The sequence below is a fragment of the Numenius arquata genome, chromosome 2 (assembly GCF_964106895.1).
Source record: "Numenius arquata chromosome 2, bNumArq3.hap1.1, whole genome shotgun sequence".
Lineage (NCBI taxonomy): Eukaryota > Metazoa > Chordata > Aves > Charadriiformes > Scolopacidae > Numenius > Numenius arquata.
The window spans coordinates 65,900,114-65,924,493 of NC_133577.1; the positions used below are offsets into that span (position 1 = coordinate 65,900,114).

At 46.9% G+C, this 24,380-nt stretch overlaps 1 protein-coding gene across 1 annotated transcript in view; it reads right to left on the reverse strand.

Annotated features, from left to right (window-relative positions):
- The window catches only part of B4GALNT3 (beta-1,4-N-acetyl-galactosaminyltransferase 3), a 65,761-nt gene that overhangs the window by 23,883 nt on the left and 17,498 nt on the right, over window positions 1-24,380 (reverse strand). Inside the window, exon 2 of the mRNA XM_074167440.1 lies at window positions 89-192. Coding sequence (XP_074023541.1) covers window positions 89-192 — 104 coding nt within the window. The remainder of the gene's footprint in view (window positions 1-88; window positions 193-24,380) is intronic.

The window sequence follows — 24,380 nt, forward strand, 5'->3', positions numbered from 1 at the left end:
CGTGAAGAGAGAGCTGTCTCTTGGGACCAGCATCAGAGGGGAACGTCTGCCCTTCTAAACGTTCAGAATTCATCCTAAGACTCCTCACCTTGTGTCCCAGCTTCTGTGGATAGTGAAACTGAAGGCTTGGGTCCCCACCTGGGACATTTGTGTCTGCCAGAGCCTTAGCCAGCTCCCTCCAGCTTTCATATCCTGTGCAGAGGAAACAGAAAGAGATGTCAGAGTACAGGCTAAAAAAAGAAGCCGCAGCAGTTACCAGAACAAACTGGTCCTTTACAAGGCTGAGAGACCTCTAACACTCTGGAACGGTCCATCAGAGACCAGGAGTTGTTTACGTTACTCGGAGTTGGCAGACTGACACAGAGGGAGAAATTGCCTTTGTCTTCCTTAAAAGCTCTTCCCTCCTCCTTATTAATTTGCTATATTAAAGATTCATCATAGTTCTAAAACACGTCAGAGATTTCATTAATCACCACAGTACTGGGAACCTCTTTGTAGATCCCTCAGATAATCCCATTGGTCAGACTAAAGAACATCAATTTTTTTTTTAATTAGCAATCCCAAAGACAAATAAGACAATAATCAGATTACTAATTAGTTTAGCCATCGAAAGAATATTATCCTGAATATGCACCTATTTGCACAATAAAGCTTTCAATCTTCTTTTCTTGAAGGAAATGATGGCAAAGAATGCATCTGATGGGACATATTAGCCATGATGTGGTTGAGGATGTCACTATTTAAGTGAAATCAGCTTCCAGGTTCAAAGCAACTTCAAGACCCCACCCCTCCCAGTCTGCTCGATCCAGGAGCCAGGATCAATTTTGGTTTCCTTCTACAATTCCGTTGGCCTCCTGGGCTTAGGAGGGACAAAGATGAGCAGATGCAGCATAACCTTGTAGCTCCGCATAACTGCAGTCTGTATCACTAACGAGACAGTGCTGATGAGCAGAGCTCACGCCTCCCAGCAGTGTTACGGTGGCTCACACTATGCGGTTTTCAGATCTGCTAAACATTTTGGGATTGAGTCAGCAACTAACCAAGTCGCCAGCAGCCCAGCGCTGTGCCCACACTGCACGATAGCTTAATTGTGAAGAGTGCAAATGCCAAAATCTCCGCAAGCCACTTGCTTCTCCCAGGCTGGTGGCAGATTAGCTTAATATTCATGGCAGCGGAGCCAGGCTCTCTGCCCATTTTCTTTAACAATGTAAATCATCCCCAAAGCTCTAGGAGGTCCAGAGGAGTTGGCTGCCTTGGTATAAAAAGGGAACCATCCTGCCAGCTTCAAGTCTGAGCATTAAGACAAACCCTCTGCACTGCTCCTGCAGCCAGAATTGGCAGGGATGTGCTCTGAGGGGGAAGCACAGCCCACTGCTGGGAAAACCTCTACTGTTTTGGAGCCAGCACACCCATCCTCACCCTACCCACCCATCTTTACCCTGCCCACCCAACCCAGCAGCATGGTGGGTTGGCATTAAGTAGGAACATGCTCCATCAGTTTGCTTTGGAGGGGGAATTTACAAGCCAAGTGACTCAGATCAGCTCCAAAACATCTCTGAACTACGTAGAGGCCAAGGCAAATCCTAAACAACCCCAAGAACTAGAATTCACAAAAGACCCTTTGACAGATCCCCCGCCCTGGCCATGCTAAGCTCTTGTCCTGTTATTGCACCTACAAACAGGGTTGCAAAACTCTGTCTCTACTTGCTCCTGAATCTGGGTGCTGCAAGGTCTGGCAGAGGTAAGTAGAAAGCGAAGATGTTGAAGCTGCCTCCTATGACGTGGTGAAAGAGGAGGACAATTGATGAAAAAAAAGTGCAAGAAATGTGGAAAATGTGAAAGTAAGTAGTTGGAGATGCAACTGAGAGACAAGACTGAGAGGCAACTAGGGTGTTCTGCTTTCCTGACATGAGTGTTGGCTTAGATGTGTGGGTTTTGTTCAGGCTCTGTTAGATGCTGAACAGCCACAAATTTCCAATCTAGGTCTTCCCACCCCCAGATTCTGATCTGAAGCTACAGGTTTAAGTCTATGGCTAAAAATATCAACATCAATATTTATCTTCTGCAGCAGATTTTTCAGTCAGACACTCTGGGTGAGTAATCTACTGATTAATGCAGCTAAGCACATCTCGTGCTTCAGGGACTGACTGTCATGAGAAAGAAGGAGAAATTCCTGTGTCTTCACATAATATAATGTATAACTGGTGAGCTTCCACCTCATTCAGAGCAATGAGGCAGGAACCACTGCTTCTGAGTGTCCTGCAGCTGGGCACGTGGCCCCACTCCCAATTGGACTTTGTAGTTTGCTTGAAATTCAGCACTCACTGCTTCGAGGGCTCACTGTACTACTGGGAGAGGGGAGCACACTTTTTCAGAGAAGAGATCCAGAAGAGCGGGACTGGCTAAATTAGAGAGGAACCAAATAAAATGGGAATAAAATAAAAAAGCAGCAACAAAAGTTGGTTCACCCATGGAGATTCACCGAGCGAGGACACCAAGAGAAGCAGGTTTTTTTCTTTTACGCAGAGGGGAGAGATTATTTGGTTTCACTGCTCTGTGGAATAAACTCAGGGCGAAGTGTCAGGAACCAGCCTCTCCTGGGAAGAGGATGCTGGCCACCACAGCCGGCTGTTCCACGGCAGTGACTGCCGGGCTCGTCTGCACCTCGGTTCCTGCACATGGTTGGCATGGAGCCCACCTCCCAGCAAAGACAGAAGCCCGGCTGCACACCAGTGCTAACAGCTGACATTTCTCTGACCCTTGGAAAAGAGAAGAAAGCGGGCAATTCTCTGTGTTGTACAAATATTTACCTAACACTTACATCAGCCAAACACGGAAGAGACAAAGCAGCTAGGAATTAATCTGGAGAGTGTGATTTCCTTGCTGGGTAATTTGTACTCTGGCAGGCTAATTCCCCAATGTGGTACGAAATGATTTTCAGAAAATAATGGGATAAACACTCCCCTCAGAGAAAGTTCTTGGTGCTCCAGTTCCTCTCCAAAAGACTGGCTTTTCCCTGGGGACCTTCATGGGGCACCCCTGGAGAAGAACCTGGCTTTGCCCATGCGTTCTTCTCTAGGAGGGAAGGAACTATAGCAAAGAGACAGAGCTCCTCCAGCTTCCTGTAGCCAGAAGACGTGTTGAGGCCAACTGCTGATTGAGGACACAGTGAAGGTTTTCTCCCCAGTACATGCTACAGGATTCAAGACATCTTGCAGTTATCCTCTCCTGCGTGAGAGCCGGAGAAGCAGAGCCCTGTGGCTATGTCCGCTGCTCTGTCTCAAGAGCATAAGAATGAGATGGTCCACCACAGGTTTGATCCATCCTTGAGGTTTCCATCAGCTCTGCACAGCAGCCCTGCTGTTGGAGCACTTTCTTAATGGCTATTTAAAGTCAACAAGAACACGCCTGGAAAAAAGGAGTAGGCAGGAACTAAAATACCTCAGCAAACACTTCAGTATTACTAAGAGGGAATGCCAGAACTATTAGCTTTGATGGTTTTGCTCCAGCCCCTCTACAAACCCGGTTCTGGACAGGATGGGAAAAGCCAAAAAACCGTTAAGGCAGAAATCAAAGGCTTGAGAAGAGCCTGTCCCATAGCCAGTTGAATAGCTGAAGATGTTGCGCCAGGGTTTGTTGCCATTAGTGTGTCAGACAGACGTACCACCCAATGCCTGGCCTTTCTCTCTTCTGGGCATTTACCTCCCATCACTTCCCGAAACATAACAGTTGTTTTCCAAGGCTATATTTTTCATCCCAAACACCTCCAAGGGAGGCAACCCTGGTGCAGGCACAGCTTGCCAGAAGCAGCAGCCAGCCCTGCTGCCACACAGTCCCCCTCCTTGGCATCAGGACCAGCCTCCCCATGGCTGAAACGGGCAGTTCAGGGCTGTGATTCACCCAAAATCCAGCCCAGAGAAAGAAAGGCACATGGCTTTCTGGTGGGCCAGCTTGCCCAACTGAGCTGGCTGGTGGCCACACAAGCACCAGAGCAGATCCCAGTAGCCAGGGTGGAGCAGCACGCATGCTTCCAGTAGCCCATGGTTACATCACACACGGTCCGACATCAAACGCCCTTCACCAACCCTGACTGCAATGGTGTGGCTGGTGCCAGAGCACCGTGGATGAGGTGATTTCTATGATTTTGTGCCAAGAGGGACCTGACGAGCAAGGAGATGTTCTCAAAGGTACTGTGAAGGGGCAGAAGAGCAGCCAGATTCATGGCAATGATTCTCTTTTCTACAAGCAGAGATCAGGAAGATGAGGACGGTTCTTTGGAGAAAAAGGGTCCTTTTTCTCCCTGTTCTCATCAGGCAGGCTGGCAGCTGCCTGCTGAGGACCCAAATGCCCACTGGGGCTAAGCCTTAGCTGCCTTTCTGGATTTTAGACAGGAAGCCCTCACGACTTGAGTTCACTTCTGGAAATAGAGGCAGGAGGACACAAAGAAAAGGAAAAGAGGCTAAAGAGGAGGCCAAGACAGACTCTGCATCCTACAGCACAAACCCTTGTAAGAGGCAGCTGGTCTGAGGCCAGTTGCCCGCAGAGCCAGCAGACCCACCGTTAAGGGGCAGAAAAGCTGTAAGAAGGGGAAATAAGATGAAGATATTTCTTGCCTTGGGTCCAGTGAGGGCCCAGGGGCATGTCTGCTATATCTTTTACTGCTCTCAAGTTAGAAGTCAGCAAAAGAAGCTGCAGGAACAGCAAGTGGCAATGGGGAGATCTCATCCGGCAGTTATGACTCTGCCAGAGCAATGTACTTGAAGCCCAGCTCACGAGAAAAAAAAACAACTAAAAATAAAAATTACAAAAGCAGAAAACCGCAGCCAGAGATAACAGACAGCAGTACCCGGGGAGCTATCAGGCCTTGGGGCAGGAGTGTGACCAGAGCTGCTCTGTGGGTTTGGAGATTAGATCCATCAAGCCACTGCCATGCCCCTGGCCCCAACCGGCACCCGACATTTCAATTAGTCTGTGAAGGTACCTGGCCCTTGTGCAGGGGGGAAATCCCAGACGCGCTCAGGTGATCAGCTTCCCCTCTGAAGGATGAGATTTGATTACTCTGCTGTTGTTACTGCTGCTTACATCGCTGCAAATGCTATTAACGCCCATATGCTATCCAGCCCTTTTGTAACCCTGCTAAATGATCCCACTCAGCAGCCTCAGGAAACAGCAGGTCCACAGGCTGGTTTGCACGAAAAGCATTTTCCTTCTAATCCAACCCCGTCCTCCTCTTTCGTTGTAGGGACAGGGCAAGGAAAAACTGGCAGGCACGAAGCAGAGCTTTGCTCATTACCCGCAGCGTCCACAGACCCCTCAGCATGGCGTGACGTTTGGACAGTCTCATTTCTCCTGTCATCCGGGTTGATTTTTTTCCACTTGCTCTCATCCCAAGGAACTTAAATGGGATTTGAGGTTTCTCCCGATATTATTATTCCTGGCTGAACAGGTATGCAGGTATAGTACCCAATACCCCCAAATATTACCATTAGTTGCCTCGAAAACATACTAGTCCAAAAGATCTTGGGGAAGGTTACTTGAAACTGAACATGACCTAGGAGCAAAACTCAGGGAGCCATGCAGTCTCTTACATGCATACGCATCAAGCCTCCTGCCCTAAACATGCACCTCACCTCTACCTCCTGCCTCAGTTAATCTCATTTAAATTATACGCCACTCACAGAGGCAATGCACTGGGAGTGCCTTCACCCCACCATATGATGTTGGGTGTGCCAGGCAGGGAGGTTGTGGTCCATCAACCAAATATGTGAGATATGGCCAGTGAGATGATGGGGACAAGCTGCACTCCAGGCAGCGTGGTTTTGTGGCTGCAGTCTGGTAGCAGCCATCTCCTTATCACTCAGCCAAGGCATTGCTGCATCATGCTCTGAGGAAAAGGGTAATTAGAGAGTTTGAATTGTCTTTCACACACCCTCACCAGTGCAATCCCCTAGTGTTAAGTGCCACACTGTAGGGGAAGCAACATCCACCACCTGGTCTACCACACACACGTGTATGTAGCCCCACAACACCGAGTGCACAGAGCATAAAGATGAGGTGTAAACTAACCTGAAAACAGAGATGTGGGGGAAGGATAAAGTGAAAAAGAACAGCCAATGGTTTCTGGCCATAGGGGTGAGTGAAGGTTAGGTCAAGCCATGAATCACAGACAAGGGGCCAGAGAAACTACCAAAAAAAAATAAATCGTTCAAGGGTACAGCCAGGCCAAGAGAGTCTCTCTGGTTACTTATTTAAGTCAATAAAAGGCATAGGCAGAAAAGAGTGAACTCCTTGCCCTCAGATCAAGATCAGAACAACACTCTTGGAGTTAAAAGGATTAAAGAAGTTATGAAACTTGGTGTTACAGAGGGGGCCCTGCAAACCTTTCCATTTCTGGTTAGTGCAGAACCCTGCAAATATGATTGCTGACTTTCTCCAGGGATAAATCACAAGTTAGAGACTGTGTGTGCAGACATAAAAGACTCCATTCTTCCTCCAGTTACAACTCTGATTCACTGCTTTGTGAAACTGCATGGCTCTGCTGTCTGTGAGTTTGCAGATGACAATAAGCTGCAGATCATTAAAAGTACACGAAGTATAACAGAAGAAAAGGCGGAGCACTGCACTCGGGACCGAGAAGAAAATGAGCAGATATAACTACCCAGGGCACTCATGCAGTCTGACTTCCAGACTCAGCCACCAAATAAATACTTTGCTGCTGTTGCCCTCTAGGTATAGAAAATTTATTTCATACAGGAAAGGAGGAACTGATAAGCAACGGCTGGGGCATAAACCTGCTTTGTGGAAGATAAAATTCAAATCTTGCTTCTGCCACTAAAATTTTCCATTGCCCTAGTTAAATCAAGAAATCCACCTATGCCAGAAGATTATTTGGCAAATACTGCCTGCCTCCTGAAAGCTCACGGAGATGCACTGCTGGATTTGAGAGAGAAAGCCCATGATGTTGCTGCCAGTTGCACTATGCTTCAAAATTATGGGGCTGAGCTTGTAAGTCAGCTCCAGAAATGCCTTTGTTTCAACCTAGTGTGTGCTAGAGTAAAAAAATTGCCAACTATTGCTTATCTGAACTTGCCAAGCTGAAGGCAGAGGAGGTTCAGGAGCTGATGCCAGTGTAGAAGGGTGGCTATGACCTGCAGCCAGCTGAGGTGCCCAGCCACAGAGACCCAGCTTTGGCTGCACAGCTGGAATCCCCTTCCCCGGGGTGATTGCAGCCAAGAGGGGCCCTGAGCAATGGAGACATGTCCTCTCCTGCCCACCCTCACCTCTCCGACCATGCAACTTATCAATCTCTCCTCACCTTCCTCTCTTCTGCCTCTGCAAAGCTGGCGCTAAGGAGCCCTGAAGGATTAAACTGGGGAAGGGGAAAGAGCAGGGTACTCTGTTTTTCAGGAGATGGAGGCAACATCAACTCAAATAAAGCCTGAGAAGAAGAGCACCTACTGCTCCTTTTAGAAACATAAGATAGAGACCATGATTTCGGCACTGCTAAATTCCACAGCAAAGGGGGCCACAAATGCTTTCTATCCTGCTTCTCTTTCACAGTAGTCCACGGGTCATCTTAACCACACAAAACACATGTAGAAGCTTTTAAATAATAAAGTATGTTTTCAACATTACAGCCATAATAGCTGTGCAGTTAAAGTCATTAACTGCTGGCAAGTTCAACTCTTTTAATTTGCAGAACGTGTGGCAGTTGTCCTGCAATTACGGTGTGTTTGTCTCCGTGACGCTGTGCTGCACACTCGCAGGCGGACTCTGTATCTGCCTCCTTGTAAGATACGGCCATCAAAAGCAAACGGTCTCTTCACTTTTTACATTCTTGATGCACAGCAATGGATTTCTCAGGGCAGCCACAGACGGTGTTAAAAAGAGCTGCTTCCAATCATACCAAGATTAAGGGTATTTGAGTAGTTCACATCACAGATCACACTTACCAAGGCAGGCTTTTGCCAGTCATTGTCTTTAAAACATGGGATTTGCATCAAACCATTTACTGATGGGAGATCAAGATGTTTGGCTTGCTTGAACTACAATACTTGCAGCGTTTGGAACAATTGGCAGGTTGACAGAAGACCACTGAATCAGGTGTCTTGATACAAGTCTAAGTTTTGATTCTTATTCCTGCTTTTAAGATCAAAATAATTTGCTACTTCATGGACTCCAGTTTCATGTTTTTCTTTCCCCCCCCCTTCTTTTTTTCAGTAAACGGTAACATCTGGCATTATTGTTGGAGCAAAAATACCTTTAATCCTGGAACATCTACATGGGTTTCTACTAATTGACTCCCAGTGACCACAACTGCTGACTCACACTCTGCACCTCTGCATACAGCCTGCCTTTTTTTTTTTTTTTTTAATAAAAATAATAATAACAACTTAAAAAAATTCCTATCTGGCCCTTAAGGTGACTAGCATAAAAAGCAGATGTTCCACCTGGCTACGATCACTGAAAGTGGTATTCCTGGCACCCTCCCCTTCGCCTGGAGGCACGGGTGAAGCCATGCCCTTAAAGACACGAGAGGCAATAAAGGCCTGTTCTACTGCAGTAACAAGTTAATTAAAGCTTAAGTTTGCCTCCGTATATCACCAGCTCAGTGTGGTAAATCATACACAGAGACAGACCTGGGAGGCTTCCCGCCCACTTTTATTCATATGTACAGCATCATCACTAACAGCAGTAAGGACCTCTTGCACAAAGAAGCATGTTTCTAAATCCTTTCAACCATGAACCAATCTGTTGCTTTGATGTCCATGGTATCTGAATAAACACAATGACTAAAAAGCAACATATGTATGCGGGTTCCCTCCACTGAGAGCAGGGAGGTACCTGCAAAAATAAATAAAGAAAGAAAATGGCAATTCTATACTCAGCAGTCTTTGCCATCTGTTTTTCTTTTTGCAACAAGACTGTGCCCAAGAAAGTTCAATAAGGTCATACATGCAGCTTTCGGAAAACTTTGGTAAGTGCATTTTTCTCAACTGATCCAAACAGCACATAGACTGCTCAAAGAACTTTCCAAGAGATTTTTTTTTTTTCAGACAGGAGCTGTCTAGGATGTGAAGCTGAACATCAGCTGTGCAATAGACCTCCAAGTCAGGATTTGTTATTGCTTTACCTAACATAGCTAATGCATTATGTCTTTTATCTTGGATGGAGATTTTCCTGAAGACTCAACAGCTTGCCACCTCCATGGAGAAGCAGCATTCCCAAAATATCTGCTTGCAGCTTGATTTTCAGTCAAGTTCTGTGGCACTTTGTGCTGCAGAAAATGTCATCCACTGCCTCCATGAAAAAAAACCCACACCTTATTTATTTCTCTACCTGCTATTTGTCATTCTGCTGCAAGCTGCTGTAGCCATTTTCTTCCCCTGAATTCACCTCAAAAGCAGTAACCCACTCCTGCTGAAATGTATTGTTTCCATAGTCTCTGTGAGCACTGAGACAAAATTATTACCCTATGCTATCAGTTTCAGTGACTGGCGGCAGTCTAGGGATGAGACTAAAGGAAGAGAGGAATTAAGATAAAGAACAGGCTGGACAAACATCTGCCAGAAATGGCGGAGGTAGGGTTGACCTGACCTCGAGGCAAGGAAGCAAGCTAAACCGACACTCTTGAATGCCACTCCAGAAATATCTTACGATTTGTTTAAATTATTTTCATTTGCCTATGTTCTTGAGGGTAGCAGAACAACTGGTCTTCCCAGGGCTCTGCATGGGACGCCCAGCTCTTACACCAAACAAAGCCCTGAAGACAGAAACACCCCTAAATGCGGGACAACACAACAGTTACCTGATACCTATGATGAGGAGGAAACAAATGCAGTCATACTTATGATTATCAAAACCAGAGACATATAACAAGTCTTCTAAATAACAAAGAGGAACTCAGAGTGCAGTGATTGAAGTACTCCTTGGGTATTGCTTTCTAGGTACATCAGATTAGAAACAATTTGATGACTGAATTTTGAGTCAGATGAAGTCCTTCTACTAATGTTAATGGATTTTGGATGAGGCTTTAAAACTACTCCAAGAATTTCAGGAACTTGGATGCAATCCCTGTGTACAAGTTTACTTCCACAATTCTGATTCAAAATTAAAAACTACAGCTTCTGTTTCAGGTTTACATACGATCAGATGTTGATTAAAATGGCAGCAAAAAGCAAAATGGAATTTCAGGATATTCTTCCAGAATGTCTGAAATTTCTCATCAGATGCTAACAAGACAAAATCTAAACTCAAAGCTTCATTCGGCCTCTAGCACTAAATGCCAGCCTTCATCTCTCTTTGACTGTGAGTGTGCCTCTCAACCCAACACCACCATCTCTATTTAGCAAAGCTGTGATTTCTAACACTGATTTCCTCTGAATCATCATCAAATACCCACTGCTAGTCAGGGCAGACAAACATGCAAGATGGACTAACAGCTTGATAGGGAGACAGTTAGGGAAAATCCTATATGCCTTTATCTTACAAAATATATCAAGCCTCGTAGTAGTAAGGGGGCAGGAGTACACTTGAGCTCTTCCACGACATAGGCTCAAAATTGATGTGGACAAAACAGGCCACCGGTCCTCCCTTCGGGCATCCTGCCTCCAAGCAAATGGACACTGTGCAACGGGAAGGGCTGCAAGGCAGAGACGATTCTGGGCTGGCTTTATTTACACAACATGGGTTGCTATGGGGAAGAATCAGGGTTGTGCAAACTCTCTTTACAGAGCTCTTACCCAATGACATAATTCCAAAATACCAACTTCTGAAATATTGTTTCTCCGCTTTCTTGACCAAATCCCATGTCAATGTCCTGCTCTGGGTCTCAAACCAGCCTGCGCAACGCACTTGACAAAAATCACTAAGAAAGTGGGAACCAAGGAGGAATTCACAGAAACCACTCTTTGTCCCAGAGAGAACAAACCTGGAGCCATTCACAAGCTGAGACGCAGCTGAATTTTTCAGAGCCCAGACTGCAGGGGCCAGCCAAACACTGCTGCGGGGCCCCCGTTCTCCGCAAGCAATCCCTGCCACCAGCAGGCATTCCTGAGGGCTTCCAGGAGGTGATCCTTCACCCAGAAGGAGACGGCCGGGTTAGTCGCCTTGGAGCTGGGCCAGCATGCCTTACAGAGCTATCCTGTTTCAGTGGAATATTTAACCCTGCTACAGCTTTTACCAGAGCGTTAAAACCGCCCTGCCAACTGCTTAAGGTGGCTTGCGAGGACTAATCGCAAAATTATTGTTTTCTTTCCACCTCGTTGGAAATTTCCATAAGTCAAGGAAGAGGGGTTCTTATTGCCCAGCACTCGTCCAGCAAGTGCTTAATGAACTTAACGACAACTGAAACCCTAACGACTGTCCAATCCGCCTCTTGTGTAATTCAGTACAGGAAACTCACACAGTAATTCCTGCACTACCTCCAGAATAAATATCCAATGAAAATGACATCTGACGTTGGTTATTTACATGCTGACCTGAGATTTCATCCAAAGTCTGTTCTCAGCCTCTTTGCTAAGTTTTACTGACCTTTTCCACAGGCTCCTGGTGTGATTCCTACTGAGCTCCACTGACTCTGTTCCATTTCATTCCCTTTCCATGATGGTATGAGTGTACCGTCTTATACAATTTAACCACATATGTCAAAATACCCATTTCTAGCATGTTCTGCCAAAACTGAAGGCGAGTGAAAGCAGCTGGCCTCTCTACTGCATTTTGCCAAAGGACTAGTTGTTCATCGTCTGCCCTTTGTGTGCCTCTGACCCCAGTAACTCACAAAGCTCCAGTTTTTACGCAGCTGGGAGAGCATCGGACCTCAGCTCTGGTGCCCTGAAACACTACAGTACAGTTTACATGCTACACACTGTTTTACGGGAAGACCTCTTAACATGGTGTCTCCTGGGATGGAGAGGAGGACTGTGTGTGCCTCTGACTTCCCAGGCTCCTTAAATAGCCCAGGGCAGTCCATTCTCGATTACTCTTTTAATCTGTTTTTTCTGCACGCTAATACAAAATGACAGAATCGCTGAGGTTGGAAGGCACCTCTGGAAATCATCTAGTCTAAACCCCTGCTCAGAGCAGGGTCATTGTCACCTACAGCAGGGCCACATCCAGTCAGGTGTTGAGTATCTCCAAGGACAGCGACTCCACAACTTCTTTGGGCAACCTGTTCCAATGTTTGACCACCCTTACAGTAAAAAAAAAAAAAAAAAAAAAAAAAAAAGTTCTCTTATGTTTAAAAGGAATTTCTTCTGGCTTTCTTTGTGCCCATTGCCTCCTGTCCTTTCCCTAGATGCCACTGAGAAAAGTCTGTCTCCTTATTCCTTACTCCCACCCATCAGGTATTTATACGCATGGATAAGATCTCCCTGAGCCTTCTCCTCTGCAGGATGAACAGCCCCAGCTCTCTCAGCCTCTCCTTTTTTGTCAGATGTTCCAGTCCTGTAATCATCTTCGTGGCACTTGGCAGGACTAACTCCAGCGTATCCATGTCTCTCATCTGGGGAGCCCAGAGCTGGACACAGCACTAGAGATGTCTCATGTGGGCCAAACAGAGTGGAAGGCTTATCTCCCTCAACCTGACCTAATGGAGTTCAGAAGGTTGTCAGTCTTTGCTGCAAGGGCATGTTGGTGGCTCATGTTGAACTTGTTGTCCAACAGGATCCCAAGGTCATTTCCTGCAAAGCTGCCTGTACGGGACACGAGGTTATTTTTCTGCTCCCTAAGACTGTCTGTCTCCCATGCGATTCTTTGAAGCAGGCTCCTGAACATGGCAAAATCCGCATTCCAGAAGACCAGGGCTGTTATTTGCCTTGCTCCAAGCTAACTCCAGTCTGTTCACCACCCAAGGCAAAATAATCTGTGAAAGTAGTTTTAAACCAGACAGTCATCTAAATACATTGATAACTCTGAACGCCAAAAGTTTACAACTCCACTGCTTTTGAAAAATCTGCCTGTAAGTACCTTAGAAGCTGAAGTCCCAAGGGAAAGTGCTGGGATTTAAGCCAAGCCACACGTGTGCCTTTTTAGAGCCCAACCTAAAATGGCAATACAACTAACTACTTTAGAGTTTGCAAAATCACTGTGAGCCTTCCTCGGTCTTTCTGTGTTCTCCACCTCCCCATGAGAAATCCACCTTCTCCACAGTGAGTTTCAAGTCTGCGATCAAACATCTACGTGATCCTGAAAAATGAGAATGGAGGGACAAAAGAGAAGAGAGTGAATGCTACAAGGAACAATGAGAGGTCTTGTAAGCTAAGTTTATTATTCATGTCTCTAATATATTAATGAAATACTGATTTTTTTTTTTCATTCAAATAAAGCAACCATGGAATAATACCCATGCTACCACATCAGCATTTCACAGGATTCAGAAAACTTGAAGCAGAATGTAAATCCTGTTTGCTGCAGGATGTTAGGGCTTTGTCTATTATATTTTATAATACACGTAACTGCCACTGTTATATATGTTGTTCTGCTCGGAGAATTGATGCCAAAATGATGCAATGGGATTGTCAGCAGCCTATTGTCTGGGAACTTATCCATCCAAAAAAGTCCTGCTGTGATGCAATATGCTAACTGGCAAACAAACAAAATGCCAGGTTCATTTCTTTGCTGCTCTGTCCTGGGTCTCGGCAACAGTTAAGGCAGGAGGAAGACCTGCTGCAGTGCATGAAATGGAGACAGCACCAGTTCAGAACAGCCCAAAAAGGCTCTCTTACACTCTCCCTCTTTTAGCAGACACCAAGAGTGACACTCACACAACATATATCACACAGTCGATTTCTACCTGCTTTTAAGGATCTGGGCTGCTTGACTGAATTTTATCATGCCTTTTTCGCAGTGCTGACCGAAATACTAGTGTTCGTTCAGCACTGGTTTTGACATCTCATCACTACGAAGATGGGGCTTTCACCCTATCTGAAAAGCAGCTGTGTTGATGTTTGAAAATGCAGTAATCCTAACAGCAGCACAGATGAATTAACAGGACAAACATTGTGAAGAGTAAATTCGGAATGAATACAAGCCATTACTGCACCAGTGTCAATAGGAACGCAGTAGCCCACTAATGTGACAGCATTCACACGGTGAAATTCGGGCATGTCTTGGATACCTGCATGCTCTCCTTGACTGTTTTTCAGTCACCATTTGATGGTGAGAATAACACAAATCTATTTGCTTCCCAGGAGTACTGGGGGGGGCCTTAATTATCTCACTTTCTAAAGCACCAAAAATGATAAGGATGGAGAGTCTGATTCACAGGGTCTGTGCATTCAGGCTCACATGGACTTGTTAGAGATGCTGCTGGTGCTATCGGCAAAATCAGGCCCCTGGGCACTCTGATCCTCATTAGAAATAAGAAAAAACGCTTTCTAGTGAAAGAAAAAAAATTGTCTCATCTAGGAATCTCTGCATCTCTCCAGTTCTGAAGCTGGCAAAGTAAGCCTCACTGGATTTAACTTTGCATAATTGGGAAATGTCAGAGTAACATTTTTTATGCATCCTTGCATATGATCAAAAGCATGACTGTCACAAAACCAGATGAGACACACAGCGTGTCCCAAACCCTTGGTGAAATCTGGTCGCTAAAGCATCCAGCTGCTCTAAGTGACCCTTGCGGAGGGACGCTTTTTATGAACATCTCTAACTATTTTGGGCAGTCTCAAACGCAGGAAGAGTTTAATTAGCAAGTTTACCCCTGCTACAGACTGTCAAAGAAAGTTACAAAAAACATGCAAAGCATGCATAATTTTCCACCAAATTCTACAGAAATTTTTAGGATGCTTCTAAATTTGAGCTACACAGCTAACCCTAGAAACTCCTACAGGTCTTCATAAAACCTGAGTTCTCTCATACTAGCAATGTGGTAGGGTCTCTGTATAAATAAGCTCTCACCCAGCAACAGCTCAAATGACAAGAAAGACATCCCAAGTATAACACTACCTTAAAATTATTAGCAAACAGGAAACATACAGAAAACAACAAAAAAAATCATGTTTTTTCTACCAACTCTGCAATAACAGGATGACTATCCAGTTTCTCCCATGCCTTCTCAGTTGGCCTCCCCATGCTTTTTATTTAATTTTTCCCCCCCCCGTCATTCCCTTGCCTTCTCAGACCCTTCCAGCCTCTGAGTGTTTTTGGGGAGCACCTAGACCTTCTGATCTCCTGGTGACCCTCCTGAGGCTCCTCCTTCAAGTTCTCTCGTGTTTCCTGGTGAGCTCAGTCTCCTCTTTCATCAGCTGCCTCCAAGTCCTGCCCCAGTAGGACTTAACAGTACTGGAAAGAAATGCAACCCGATAGCATTAATAAATGATAGCTAGTCCTTCCTCTCCCTTTCATCTCCTCTTCTCCAGCCACAAGGAATCTGCCTGCTGAAGAGGCAATGAGCAAGCACCCACCCGGGCCAGGCTGTGGTGCTGCCACGTCAAGCCCCAGGGCTGACTCCAGGCCAGGTCGCCATCTGAGCAGGTTGGTGAGCGAGCCAAGATGTTGCTCTCCTCAGCTACCCCAGCCTCCTGCAGCACCTTGAGTGGAGAAAACCTGATGGGTCCAGCTTGAAGCACAACAAGGACTCCCCATCCAGCCCAGCATCCCCTGGGGGGACAACTCCACCCAGGGGGCTTCCCCAGCAGCCTCCCGCGCCAGCTGAGCTTGAGGCACCACCATATTTCATCTGGAGGCCGTGGACAGGTCGTGCCTCCACCATAGCCCCTGAGAAATCAGATGCCACTCCCTGGTCCTTCCCTGCTCAGTGCCCAAGGCTCTTCTCATGAAAACCCATGAGATTTTGTGACTCATCCCTCACTCCAGGGTAAAGCTAAGAAAACAACCAGTGATGAGATAGAGAAAAGAATAATTGTTGTATGAGAAATGTTTATAAGTTCTTCTTCCCACCCAGGACTTCCCCATCTCAGACATGAGAAAAGCACCAATTAAACCATTCCAGCAAAATCCCAGAGCCCCAGCAAGGGCTGGGTGCAATGGACACCAAACAGACCTGCTGACTCCTGACCTGCGGAAAGGGACCGAGGGAACCGTTAGTGCTAATGTCCTTATGGTCTAGGGTCACATTTCTTACAGCAAAGGAAGTCCTTTCCCCTCCCCGGTCTGACAAGACGTAAGCACTGAACTCAAATGGACTGATAGGAGCAGGAGGACCCAGGTCCTTGTGAATCTGAGATGGAAGACTAAATGCCCAGTGAAATCCCGACTGTTTCAACACCACGAGCATGGGAGGAGCCGCAGCGGAGCACCCGATGTGCAGGCTTTAATCAGGACCCATGAGACACCAAAATGCAGTTACAGGCCAAGAGGTGATACAGGACAGCATCTCGGTATCCCGTATTTTCTCTCTTTTAGTGGCTTGCTCCAGTTCGTTCAGTTGTTAAATCAAAAGGATGTTTTCTAACCGATGGCGCTGCAAACCACAAGCTGAAAAAACAAGCCAGGTTATTTTTTGCTCTTTAAAAAAAAAACACCACCCACCAGGGATCTTGCCCAATGGTCAAAACTGCCCAGCTGCTCATTTGTGTGCACAGCTGTATACAATTTGTACAGAGCTGTAGGGCTACGGGAGCGAAAGGAACAGAGCAAAACCAAGTTGCCACAACCAGCAACATTAAAAAGATTCTTTTTACCACTCATCTTCCCAGTAATTAAGGTAGCTTTTTCCCAGTTTTCTGGGCAATTGAACCACCCTGGAAGAATCAACCCCAACATATTTTCAACCCATGTTTTTGTTTACTCAGAGAGGGCCAATTTTTAGTTCACTTCTTACAAGCATTCACAACAGGCCTCAATTATCAAAGAGCTGGCCTGAACCAAATCAAGAGGGGAAAAAAAAAAAAAGCAATGTCCATGTAATGAACTGTTGCTAAACAACATCAAATACATGTGGGGAGATTTTGATCTGCTCCTGCAAGTTCCACGAGCAAACACACAAAGCGAAATAAATATGGTAGATTATTTATTGCAATTTCTTCACTCAACTCTTAAGAGCTTCTGCCAGAAATACAGTTCCCGTCTATGGAGCAGAAACCGCAGAGGCCCACCTAGGGCTACTTAGCACGCAGATGCGGTCCAATCTTACTGAATACTGCTGGTTTCAATTAGGGACCTGAGCTGGTGCTTTAATTCCGTCTTACAAAAAAAGGTCTCTCTGAAAAGGCACAGCGTATGCACAGTACCTCCCTGTGCAGGAAATAAAGCCTTACGTAGAAATTTAGTAATTAGCAAATCAGACCATTGGTTCATCCCATCAGATAATCTACCTTTGACCAGTGGCCAACATCTAATGTTTAAAAGGCAGAAGAAAACAACCTTCAAAAGTACCTTTAGCTGTATTTACAGAGGAGAAAAAAAAGTCCGCATGACCTATGCAAACAGTCAGCTTATGCCCTGCAGCACAAATTGCGATTACTCTTCTCTTACCATGCATAGTTGCAAGTGTTACTATTAGTCATAAAATCATCCAACCTTTAAAAAAAAAAAAAATTAAAAAAAAATCCAGCCACACCACTTGCATCTTTGGCTCCTGCAGCACGGAATTAACTATGCTGAAATTACCCAGTACACACATGAAAATAATGCTTTTTAATTTAATAGTGTAACTCCCTTATGCTATGGGGCTGAAGGAAACCAAGAGATTTCTAGAGCCACTTTGAATTCTGTTGTAGGACCAGCTTTAACTCTTCTCTCTTCATGGGAAAAAAATAAAAAAGAGGTAGATATAGATACCTTTCACAAGTAAATCCTGTCACAAGTAAATCTCTTCTGCCTTGGCCACCTTTGCTGTTCCTGCACCTTGGTCCTTTTTTTCAGACCTCATGATATCCCTGAGCACTGAAGCACACAGAGCTAGCTGCTTTGCTCCAGACGGAGATGTATCCGGGTTCAAGGGAACGTCAGAGATCAGTCATGCCTCGTTACATTCTCTTCCACTTTTAAAACAAAGCTGCTCTGGACCACACTGGCTGCAACCCAGTGGGAGCCCTTCCACTGGTTTCTGTGGGCTTAGATCCAGCCCTTGGCCCTTACTGTACTAACGTTTTGATTAGCTGCAGCAAGCGAGGCAGACAGCTTTGTTGCTTAGCCAATTTTTACCATGCAGCCCAGTGAGCAACTCCTGGGTCGCTCACCCTCCTGAGCAGCCCCCTGCATGACCATTTTTGAAAGAGGTTTGCTTGGATTTTTCAGTTCTATGTAAATGGTGTCTGGTTTCATGGTGGCCTTTCCAGACAACTCCAGGAACTCAGAGGGATCCAGTTATGCAGATGAAGGATGTATTGGTTTGACCATATCGAATCTCATACTAGCCTGACTTTAATTAGCTCCTTATGGCCTGGTTTTGATCTCAGAAATGCTGTGATAAATCTGGAGTAACTCCCCTGAGAAGCAGAGTTTTGAGAACAGCGTTTGGCCCCTGTGGTGAAGTTCTGACCTTCTTTATGCTCCTGCAAGGGTTGATCAGTCAACAGCCATGAGAGCAGCTTTGGGAAAAAACAGACTTCCAGGGTCCGGCTTTCAAACCCAAGTGCCCCAAAACCAGCGGGGCACTTATGGCAGTTGGGACCTTGCCACAACATCCTGCACTCCCTGCTTCTAAGAACTCTTGGGGATGAGACGGGCTTGCCCAAAGCCAACCTCTTGGGAAACCCATGTACTTCAGCCCAGTTTGACAACAGGGCAAAGGGCAGGAGGGTAACTGATGTCCCCGCTGCAGAGTAGATGAAGCTGAGTGCAGACAAGGGGTGTTACCCCTCCTGGGTTCAGTTCAGTGCTAGTATGTACACGAGGATCCCAGTGGAGGTTCACCTGCTCTCATCAGAGCTGTGCTTGGCCCACAGCCTTGCAGGACACGTGAGCAGCAACCTGCACCTTCTTGCCCTTGCAGCCCACGAGGCTGCCAAATGCTGCCGCAACGCGGACCTCTTCCCACCACTCCAGTGCTGTTTTCATACAGACATCCAAAGAGCGTGGGCTCCTTGACTGGTACCGTGTCCTTGTGCACCACAAATAGCCTGGCTGAGGTACAGGCCTGCTGAAGGTCTGGAAACTACATGAGGTTCTTGGAAGCAACCGATGGCATTTGGCCACTCATATAGGAAATACACTTGTACAAACATGCTTGCAGACAGCTCCTCACCAGCTCCCCATCCCAAAAGGGGTGCCAGGGGTTAGTTCACGCATCTCGGGGACGGCGCTGACCTGCTGCCTCTGACTATCCCCACCCAGCTGCCCCAGTCCCAGTCTTTTCCATTACCCACTAATCCTGACTGGTCTGTGGTTGTTTCCTTGGATGCTTATCTGTAACTCCAACCCTAGCTCGTGTTCTGGCTATTTGCCATTGATCCCTGGCTTCCCTGTGTCTAGCTCCCTTCGCAACCCTTCCAGGAGACCCAGTCCAAGCATGACAGCCTTCTCCTCAGTGCCTTCCCTATCAATGCTGCGAGTGATTTCGCTTTTTTGAGACCTGTATCACCTATAGCTTTTTCCTCCAAACCATGCAACTCCAACAACATCAGACTGAAGCATCTGGATACAGGTCTCATTCAAATTAACCAGCACTGAAAGGTTCCTACTAGGCCTGCACGGTGGACAGTCATGATTTTTGCAGGTTCGATGGCCTGTGCTAGCAGTAGTCAAGCGTACCCTGGGGGAAGGAAAGAGCTCCATTTTGCTTTACCAGCCACCCCTCCTTCACACAAGGCACTGAAGAATCAGCTGCAGTAAGCTGCATCTTGTTCTGCTTGAGGTCAGTAGGATTTTTGCCACCGAGCTCCAGAGGAAAACCATTTGGCTCACGCCTTTTTGCTGAAAGGTAAGCCTAGGTGCCTGGAAATACATAAATATTATGGTTTATGCTGGCACCCAGTCCAGCTGTAACCCTTCCTCATATCACAGTTTAGCTTCTAACTATACTGAGTACTTCTTGATTACCCAATTTCTTACTCCACCGTTACCAGATCCCCAAGAAAAGCATTCAGGATTGTTACCTGAGTCCCTGCAGACCTTTTCCCAGCAACGTTGTGGTACAGGTCACATTTACACAGGCCAGGTACGTGACGGGGTACCTCAGAGCTGCTGCTGCTGACTACCGGCAGCCTGTGGCCACATGAGTAGTTTTCCAGGAGCCACCCACAAAGCAAAGAAGCCCAGATGACCTGATAGAGCTGGCACCAGCTCTTGGACTGAGTAGATGGATAAAAACAACCACGTGCATATCGCCAGGAGGAAGTATCCTAAATTGTGGCACTGCCCGTGGCATTGTTATTTGCAACAGGAGTAGCTCAACTCCACATGCAGCTGGCCTGAGAGCCAGCTCCGTCCAAAACAAGTTGAGTGGGAACAGTGGCAGAACTGAACTGGGGACTGGATAAGAGCAGATGACAGTGGTCTTGTAGGAACAAGGTCTGTCATTCACTTGCACTTCTGTCTTGGTCATTATGAGACCTAGGTAGGACCCCAGAGACCAGCAGCAACCCACTCTGGGACAAAGGGGTGGCTGGGATCTGGATTCAGCCCCCTAATTTCTCCATTTCCACCTATCCTCAGCCAGTATCACCCACTTCACATCCCTTGGCCATGACCTCTCTGCAGCACCTCTAGTACCACAACAAAAGGCAGAGGGGTTCTGACATCGTGCATTTTCATAGATTGACAATCGCCCCTGCTTCTTTTTATCCGCAATTCCTAAAGCTAAATTTCTCAAGCAAGGCAGGGAAGGTCTGTGAGCTACAGCTGGGAGAAGGCAGAAAGGCTCCCTGTGACACCCTGCTCTTGGGAGCCAGTACAGCCTTCCCCAGTGAGTGGAGAGGCAGCACGCAATAGCTGACACCACCTCCCCACACAGACCTTCCCATCAAAGCCTTCCTGCTGGGACAGGAAATCTGGCAAACGCTACAGAGCATGGGGGCTGACAAGGAGGTCCTCTGCATGGGTTCCCTTCAGATGCGGACAAGGCTGACCTTGCCCTCTCACGTGCGTCAATGAGGCAGAAGGACACAATTCAGTTGTGAAGGTTTATATAGAAAAATGGGGAGAGTTTGTTACTGGGTTGAAATTTCAAGATCCCCACAGACTGCCTCGGTGCTGTTTGTGTGCTGCTGTGCCCTGGTAACCTCTACGAAGGTCCTGCAGTGACTGGACAACTAGTAATAATATCTGTTATCTTGGCTAATGGGAACAAAAAGAAGATTTTCAGAAATTAAGAGTGATTTCTCAGAATTTTTAACTTTTTTTTTTCCCAGCAACAATATTCTTTTCATCGTAGTGAGCTAGAAGTGACAACTCTTTGCTCTAAGATCTCTGCTGGCTGAGATATAATAGTTCCTTTGTGTTTTCTTTATGAAGGTGCCCAACACCTTCAGGTACTTGCATACCTGCCAGCATTTGAAAACTAAAGAAACATCTGGGGTGAGAAATAGGAAGATCTTGCAGCTTTGATTAAGCAAGACAAGATTAAGAAAGCCTTTGTAAAACATCTGAGGAACAGGATGCTAAAAAAGAACATGGGTACACTCCCTGATTGACTGCAGGCTCTAAATATACAGGTGTCTCTGGGTATAGTTCTGGTCTGCAGAGATGCATATGTGGTACAGAAACCCCAGGGTGGGAAAAGCAAGGAATGCTGCAGGCCAAGGAGAGGAAAAGCCCCGGGAAAGCCCTGAGCGAGCTGTACCGAGTAGCTGAGGGGGCCATAAAGAAAATGGTAAATGACTGTTTAATGCCAATATGTTGCCCGTGTTCTGCTGTGCTCTCCTCAGGGACAGAGAAGCTCCTGCCCTCTTTGAGTTCCACTACTTCAGCCAAATTAGCTCACTGCAGCCGAAAAACATGGAATCACGGAACTGTTGGAGTTGGAAGGGACCTTCTAGAGATCATCTAGTCCAACTCCCCTGCCGAAGCAGAATTGCCTGGAGCACATTACCCAGGACTGCAGCCAGGCGGGTCTTGAAAACCTCCAGAGAAGGGGACTCCACAACCTCCCTGGGCAGCCTGTTCCAGGGCTCTGTGACCCTCACCATAAAGAAGTTCTTCCTCATATTTGAGTGGAACTTCCTATGTTCCAGCTTGTGCCCGTTGCCCCTCGTCCTGTCACTGGGAACCACTGAAAAGAGTCCGGCTCCATCCTCCCTCAAACCGCCCTTTAGATACTTATAAGCATTAATAAGGTCTCCCCTCAGCCCTCTCTTCTCCAGACTAAAGAGTCCCAGCTCTCTCAGCCTTTCCTCGTAAGTGAGATGCTCCAATCCCTCAATCATCTTTGTTGCCCTATGCTGGACTCTTTCCAGTAGTTCCCTGTCTCTCTTGAACTGGGGGGCCCAGAACTGGACGCAGTATTCCAGTTGTGGCCTCACCAGTGCAGAGTAGAGGGGGAGAATGACCTCCCTCGACTTACTGGTCACGCTCTTCCATATGCAGCCCAGGATCCCACTGGCCCTCTTGGCAACAAGGGCACATTGCTGGCTCATGGATAGTTTACTATCCACCAGGACCCCCAGGTCACACGTTGAGGTGCAAACAGGCACACATGTTGGCAGCCACGGGCAGGAGTAGAGAGAGTGGCCTGAGCAGAGGAGGAGGAGGAGAGGGGGAAGAAAGGGGACGGCTGGTCTGTGTTCAGAGGCAGCGGCAGAACAGGGCTGGGGGAGACTGCGATTCCCCTCTGTGGTGCACGGACCAAGTCGGTGAGGAGCTGGTGTGGGATGGTGTCAGAATTTGAAATGCAAATACAGGGTTGCAACCCTAGAAAGGAAACTGGCAAGGGCCACAGCCATGTCATGTCTTATTTATTCCAGGATCTGACCTACCACATTCGCAAGTATGGCTCTCCACCTTAAAGGACCCCAGAAGGGAAAAACACTGTAATATATAGCAAGCTGTGCAGTCCCAGGAGCTTGGCAGGAGAGAGCAAGGCTTTCACAAGGCCACAAAAACATGCAGGGGAACAGTATGAAAGAGCATTAAGTAGGCGAGGTCATCAACATGCAGGTACTCGCATGCTGGGGTGGACAGGTATGTATGGAGTGAATGGATGGGGAGCACATCTACACGCCCAGAGAGCACAAAGAGGATCGTGAAGCTGTGAGATGAGGAGGGTTGACAGCCTCAGAGATGAAGGGATGGAGCGTTTTGGCAGGAGAGATGTTTTGCAGGGAGAAGCAGAGCGATGCGAGGCTTTGGGCGTTCCTCCACGCTGGTGCGGGTGGGGAAGCCGGGAGGTGAGGAAAACTGGTGCGGCAGCATATAGGATCGAGCATGTGCTGCAAGGATTGACACACATGCTGGGGTGCTGCTGCTTCTCCCGGGCAGGGAGCGGGAACAGAAATTACAGCATACATCTGTGAAGTGCCTACATATGTACAATGACTCCTCAGGACACTTATGTGGGAGACAGCAGCACCTATTAGATAAATATTATTTACTACGCCTCTGGTGCTTTCATTGTGTGAGTATCATAGAATCTGTGAGGACACCTCCCACTAGACCAGGTTGCTCAAAGCCCCATCCAGCCTGGCCTTGAACACTTCCAGGGATGGGGCATCCACAACTTCCCTGGGCAACCTGTTCCAGTGTCTCACCACCCTCACAGTAAAGAATTTCTTCCTGGTATCTAATCTAAATCTCCCCTTTTCAGTTTAAAACCATTACCCCTCCTTCTATCGCTACACTCCCTGATAAACACTCCCTCCCCTAAAGATCCTTGGCTATCACCATGCATGAGGGAAGACGACAAGGGAGACCTTATGTCAACAAGGGACCAACACTATAGAGGAAGCTCATGTAACAGTGCCTGAAACCACTTGCTTCTCTGGCTGGTGTGCAGAATGCAGCCAGTGTCACTCAGGGTGTTTAAATACAGAATCCAAGTCTGTGATCTCATGAACCCCAAGCTGGGTCTTAACATTAATCCTAATGTTAAAACATTAGGATAGAGTGTAATGAAGTGTCCCACACCCTGGCTCTACAGAAAGGAAACGACTGCAGCCTGCAAGGCTTTTATGCAGAATAGTAAAGCTGGTGTGGAAGACATGCCTCAGGTCTATAAAACAATGCACCGAGCATTGTCAGCAGGTCGTTTAAGAGCAGCAGCACACAGCTTAGCTGCTGAAACCCTCACCTCATCTCACCTCCACTTCATGCCGTTGCCTCGTCAGGCTCGGAGTGAAGAGCCGCAACTACGTGTTCATTACAGATCGGCTCCACGCAGGCCACCTTGGGTCAACAAAGTGCATGTCAAATTGCCCTAGCACTAGCCCAGCTGTCTGCCATGCAGCAGAGCTCAGCATCAAATTCCCTGGCCACCTGAAACAACACAAAGTGAAGTGCAGGTGGTGCAGTTCTTCTGCTGGGAAATAATCATTCTTAACCCA